The sequence below is a fragment of the Stegodyphus dumicola genome, chromosome 11, assembly GCF_044657685.1.
Source record: "Stegodyphus dumicola isolate Sdum_Otavi_A_Nest chromosome 11, ASM4465768v1".
Lineage (NCBI taxonomy): Eukaryota > Metazoa > Arthropoda > Arachnida > Araneae > Eresidae > Stegodyphus > Stegodyphus dumicola.
The window spans coordinates 83627360-83634342 of record NC_140778.1 but is presented as its reverse complement, the minus strand read 5'-3'; the positions used below and the strand labels follow the sequence as shown (position 1 = coordinate 83634342).

Sequence of the window (6983 nt, the reverse complement as noted above, 5' to 3'; positions counted from 1 at the left end):
CTCATTGACGACGGAGGGACAAGGGGTGCAGCTGAGTCGTCTTTTCATCAGCGACAAAGAATCGGCTACCCAATTTTTAATAGATACCGGGGCAGAAATTTCTGTCATTCCTCCATTACCTGTAGATAAAAAAAATCTCAAAATTAGAACTCTTTGCTGCAAATGGTACGAAAATCAAAACATATGACCAAAAATTTCTGAAGCTTGATCTTGGACTCAGACGATCATTCACACGGCCTTTTGTAATTTCGGAGATAAACAAACCGATAATAGGGGTGGATTTTCCTGCAAATTTTAACCTTTTGGTAGATTCTAAAAGTCGCAAGTTGATTGATGGTACTACATTCTTAACAACCAATGGAACTCCTTGTTTTCAAAATAACAATTATAATATTCCGATTTTAAATGCCGTAAATGATCTATATAAACGTATCATTAGCGACTTTCCGGATTTGTTAAAACTGAATGTAGGTAATAATAAAGTTAAAAATCATAACATCGAACATTATATCGAAACCAGAGGTCCACCAGTTTTCGCTAAAGCCAGGAGACTATCAGCTGAGAAACTCAAAGCGGCTAAAAAGAAGTTTGAATTTATGCTCCAAATAGGTTTATCCAGGCCATCCAAAAGTGACTGGTCGAGCCCACTACATCTCGCTATGAAGAAACCAGGTGATTGGAGACCTTGTGGAGACTATCGAGCGTTAAACAAGGTCACGATTCCTGATAGATACCCTCTCCCATTTTTAACAGATTGCAATTCCATTTTAGCTGGAAAAAGAGTTTTCTCATCCATAGACCTCATTAGAGCTTACCAACAAATTCCAGTTCGCGAAGAAGATATACCGAAAACGGCCATTCTCACTCCCTTTGGCTTATTCGAGTTCCCATTCATGACCTTCGGCCTACGAAATGCGGCCCAAACGTTCCAACGTTTCATGAGCAGTGTGTTGAATGGACAAGAATTCGTGTTTTGTTATTTGGATGACATTCTAATAGCCTCTCCAGATGAAGAAACTCATCGAAAACATATACGAGCAGCCCTCGAGAGACTAAACGAATATGGCCTCTGTATTAATGCGGCAAAGTGTAAATTTGGTCAAGCAAAACTTGCATTCCTGGGCTGCGAAGTGTCAGATGTAGGACTTAAACCTCTTTCAACGAAAGTTGATGCCATCAAAAATTTCCCAGAACCAAAGTCATTTACTAGTTTAAGACGATTTTTAGGTATGGTGAATTTTTATCACAGATTCATACCAAATTGTGCGAAACTGCAACAACCTTTAACAACATTGCTCAGTGGTATTAAAAAGAATTGCAGAAAAGAAATAACCTGGATGGCAGAAACAAGAAACGCCTTCCAGATCTTAAAAGATGCACTTATTCATGCCACAAACTTAACTTACCCATCCGAAAAGGCTGAAATATCGCTAACAACTGATGCTTCCGATACTGCCATTGGAGCCATTTTATATCAGATTGTGAATAATGAAAGACAACCCTTAAGTTTCTTTTCTCGAAATTTGACATCAGCACAACAAAAATATAGTGCCTACGACAGAGAACTCTTAGCCATCTGTACAGCAGTAAAATATTTCAAATATATCTTAGAAGGGCGAACTTTTGCAATACGGATCACAAACCACTAACATTTGCCTTCCAACAAAATTTGGAAAAAACTTCGCCAAGACAAGCTAGGCAACTGTCATGTATTGGCCAGTTCTCAACCGATATCCGATTAATACAAGGGCATGAAAATACCGTCGCTGACGCTCTCTCTCGCATAGACACCATTTCTGTACCATCTGCAATAGACTTACAAACTATAGCAAACTGTCAAGAAGATGAAGACTTGGAGATATTTAAAAACAACCCAAACTTAAAAATCCTACAGATCCTTATACCGGACAGCGACAAGAAAATTTACTATGATACTTCTACAAATTACAATTGACCATACATCCCTGCAAAGTTCCGGCAGAAAATATTTTCTTCAATCCATAATTTATCTCATCCTGGAATAAGATCCACGATAAAATTGATAACACGACTTTTCATATGACCCAATATGAATAAAGACTGCCAACTATGGGCTAGAGCATGTTTATCTTGTCAAAGATCTAAAGTTCACAGACATACACAGCCATCTTTGGGAGAAATCAAAGTACCTCCACACAGATTCCAGCATTTAAACATAGATCTGGTGGGTCCGCTACCTCCTTGCAAAGGTTTCAAATATCTTCTAACCATCATCGATCGTTATACACGATGGATCGAAGCGGTACCGTTAGAAGATCAATCAGCAGAATCTATTGCTAAAACTTTGATTTATACTTGGTTTTCACGCTTTGGAATTCCGAATCGCATAACATCTGACCAAGGTCAGAAATTTGATAGCCAACTTTTTCAAGCTTTAGGAAAATATCTTAGTTTTCATACAAACACTACAACCGCGTACCATCCACAGGCAAATGTCCTGATCGAAAGACAACACCGAACTTTAAAAGCAAGTCTCAAATGCCATCTACTCGAATCAAAATCATGGCTGGAAGCATTGCCTTTCGTTCTTTTAGGCATACGATCTGATATCAAGGAAGACTTAGGTTGCTCATCCGCAGAACTTGTATATGGAACCCCTTTAGCATTACCTGGTGAATTCTTTTCAACAGTATCTCATATGAAACAGTCTGAATTTTCTCAAAACCTTCAGAAAATAATAAGAGATCTGAAGCCAAGTTCTACCACCACCCATGGAAATAGAACAGTCTTTGTTTCTAAACATCTTTCCAACTGTTCTCACGTATTCCTATACAACAACATTAATAATTCGTCGCTACAGCCTGTCTATCTTGGACCGTATCCTGTAAGAGCAAGAAAGGATAAGTACTTCGATACTGAAATCTAAGGAAAAGTTAAAAGAGTTTCAATAGACAGACTAAAGCCATGTTTCCTAGTGCAAGATTCTGATATTCCTTTTCAAAACTCCCATTCCAAGAAAGCGGAATTTGGGGAAACACCTGCACTCAAGAACACTGAAGAAAATTCAGAAACTCATCATGAAACCAAGACTACTAGAACTGGCAGACATGTGAATTTCCCCAGTCACTTTAAAGACTATCTTCCATAATCGCTGTCTCTAGGAAGGGAGTGTGTAGTGTCGCTTCAGTTCCTTCAAGTTTCTAATTAAATTTAGTTAAAGTGGAATGGCAACACTTTCTAATCTCCGCGAAGAACGAAGTAAGCAAAGTTCGCTTTTCTGTTACGCGATTCAACGTGCATGTAAAATGTAAATAAGTTTTATGAATAAGAATCTATAACTTTGTAAAGAATAAAATATTGGTTCTATTGGAGTCAAAGAAGTGTTATTTTCCTATATTTGCATACCAGACACTTCATGCTGTGATTTGAAGAAAATTGAAAGTATGAATAATCTTCATAACAAAATAACTTGTAGTTGTGAAACTTGTAAGTCATTTCAAGAAAGTTATGCCTTACGTTTGCGAACGATGATGCACAAAATGGAGAAACGTTATGTATGTGATATGTGTGGCAGAAAATTTGAAAAAGAAGAAAACTTGAAAAGGCATATACCTACCCACACAATGGTAAAACCTTTTACGTGTCAAATATGTAACTCATCATTTCTAAAGAATCATAGATTGCAAAGGCATATGCGTCTTCATAACGGAGAGAGAATTCAGTGTGAGAATTGTGATAAGTCTTTTTTACAGAAGACTAGTTTAAAGGAGCATATGTATTTTCATACAGGGATAAAACCTTATGTCTGTGACTTATGTAATCAGTCATTTGTGAGAGCTAGAAGATTTAGACAACATGTACATTCACATGCAGGTGAAATTTCAGCTCATGTGTGTCCCATATGTAATAAGGTATTAACACAAAAATATTATTTAAAGGAACATATGTATATTCATATGAATGAAAAAAATTACATTTGTGATATATGTAACAAAGCATTTGCACTTGATAAGAAATTACAGCAGCATAAGCTTACTCATGCGAATAAAAAGATATACGTATGTGATATATGTGGCAAATTGTGTAATCAAAAAAACTTGAAGATTCATATGCAAACACACACAAAAGAGAGGAGTTTTTCATGTCCTGTGTGTAAAAAATCTTATATACAGGAATGTTCTTTTAAGGAACATTTGCGTGTTCACACTGGTGAAAAGCCTTATACATGTGATGTATGTCAGAAATCATATGGAAGAGTTCAATCTTACCAAGAACACATGCAAATTCACACTGGTGAGAAACCTTATACATGTGATGTTTGTCAGAAATCGTTTAGAAGACTTCGACTTTGCCAAGAACACATGCGTATTCACACTGGAGAGAGACCTTATACATGTGATATTTGCCATAGACCATTTATCACACGGAATGCTCTAAGAAAACATATGCGTACCCACACTGGAGAGAAACCCTATGTTTGCCAAATATGTGAGAAGTCATTTGCTTTTAATAGTAACTTAAAAGAACATATGTATATACATACAGGTTATAAACCTTATCAATGTGATGTGTGTAGTAAATCATTTTTGAGGAAACGTATATTGGAAGCACATATGCGCATCCATACGGGTGAAAAGCCTCATGTGTGTAACATTTGTGAACAGTCATTTAGGGTAAAGCAGAGTTTAAAACTCCATATGCTTGTTCACAGTGGTGAGAAACCTCATATGTGTAACATATGCAGCAGGAAATTTGCACGAAAACCTTCTCTAAAAAGGCATATGAACACTCATTCACTCGAAAAGTCTTGCATATGATAAAATAAAAATTTAAAGCACTAGTGAATGTTATGTTTACACTTTTATAAGAATAATGAATTTCTTAGAATGTGAAAATTTAAAGTGTTCTTATGCATTTTTTAAGAATTTAATTAATGATAGTGGCACTCTTCTGTTTATCGGATCCGGTACACGAATACATATATGCATGCATATATGAACACATTCATAGATAAATAAATTCATGCATACATTTCTGAATTTGGTCCCAATAACAGAAGAGTATCATAGTAGTAATGAATCTAAAATTTTAAAAGCAAGCAAGCAGCTTGGTAGAGGTTTAGAATTCAGTCCTTGTTTAAGACAGACATCTTGTTTTTGAAATGCACATAATGTATATTTTGTTCATGTGGGCTTCATGTATCTAGATGAATAAAATTTAATCATCATATAAAAATATATATGCTGTTGTGTTTTACAGATATATTATATATTACCAAATACTTATGCTATATTAATTTGAAAAAAATAGTTGCCAAAAGCTATAATTTTTTATATTTTCTTTATTTTGGCACTTGGATTATAAAGAAATAATGAATATATTGGTGCATCAATACTTTTTTGTTATAAGGACCAGATTCAAAAATGTATGTATGCATGCATGCACGTGTGTATTTGTGTTTGTTTACATACACATACATATGGACATACTTATATACATGCATACATGAACACGTACATTTCTGAATCTAGTCGTGTTAAGAGAAGAATACCAGTGTATCAAAACAGTATTAAGTAGCTGATACAGTACAAAGTCCGAGATCCAGACGTCCAGTATCCAAAATGATCTAAAATCCAGACCTCGCCAACAGTTTTTTTATTTTTTTTTGGGGGGGGGATATGCTTTACACATGCACATTTGATTCCCTCGGTGCCAGTCTCATGATACATAGCCAAATAGCTAGTGAATGATTGCTAAATTTTCTGATGATAATTGTGAATTTTAAAGTTTTTTGGATAATCATCCGTCAATTAACAGATGGCGAAATCTGTAGTACTGTTCTAGATCCAGAAAATACCGCTACCGATAGTGAAGAAAGTGACAAAGAGAGGTTACTGAAAACGAAAAAATTTTGATTTACAAGTTAGTCAGAATTTTCGACACAGCAGTTACAGGACTTCTACAATATAATTGAATAAGAGATTATGTCTGTCTACAGAATTAAAGAGAAAGTATTAGCACAAAAAATGGAGCAATTTAACCAACTTACATTGAAAGAAATGCTTAAGTAAACAAATAAATATTTTGTTTTTCTTTGTAAATTTTGATAGCCTTTAGATCATAAACGCTTCATTATTTCATAAATCACAATTTCATATTTTTAATTTTAGAATTTCTACATGCCATCTTACTAAATTCAAACTAATGATCTAATATTCAGAATCGCGGAAGTCCGGATCTCGGATTTTGTACTGTATGTGCAATTTGAGTATATGTTACTTATTTCTTCACTCTGAAATACCCATATTTTCTCTGATCCAAACAGCAATTTATGTATATATATATTTTTTTTTAAATGAAGGTGCTATCTGATTAGCTGCAACCCTTATTTCAACATTCCGTAGAACTGGTGAGTTTTTGACATATTTTCGATTATATATGTGACAATAAGACATGTTTCTTTTCTTTTTATCTACTGAACACTTCTTCCAACAATCTACTAGCCGAATTACACTTATGCTAGAAATTTTATCAAACAAAACTGCTTAATCATGACAAATATTCACTGCAAAATTGGGAAAAAGTGCACAATACCATACTCCTTATGCGTTTTTCAAAATAACACATACACATAAACCATGTACACGACGACTTATTTTTACTTAAAAAAACATCCCAGAATTGCACAAAAATGGCATTGCGCACACTCTTCACTATATCCATGTACACTGCTTTTTTCTCATAAATTAGAAAATTTCACGAAAATACATGACAATTTTCTCAATCTTTAAACCCGGTAAAAAGAACATATATGAAATTACCTGATCGCGAAAAAGTATTTACCCTTTACAAATATGAACATTTCCACATATAAAATAAATAAAATATCCAAAAACTTTTACCTCTAAATCATTTATTACATTATACACATCACCAACAAATTCATACCGCAAGCATTACAAATACTTAGTATCAAATATTTAAATTATTTCCATGCACGTTTA

The 6983-nt window shown here is 34.5% G+C and overlaps 1 protein-coding gene across 1 annotated transcript; it reads left to right on the top strand.

Annotated features, from left to right (window-relative positions):
• The first annotated feature begins 3208 nt into the window (after nt 1-3208).
• LOC118191454 (uncharacterized) lies at nt 3209-6355 on the top strand. The gene has a single exon (XM_035362254.2). The coding sequence runs from the start codon at nt 3423-3425 to the stop codon at nt 4794-4796; it is 1374 nt and encodes a 457-aa protein (XP_035218145.2). The 5' UTR covers nt 3209-3422; the 3' UTR covers nt 4797-6355.
• The last annotated feature ends 628 nt before the right edge of the window (nt 6356-6983 follow it).

Coding starts and splice junctions, on each gene's coding strand:
- LOC118191454 (XM_035362254.2), top strand. CDS start 3,423: ATGAATAATCTTCATAACAAAATAACTTGTAGTTGTGAAACTTGTAAG.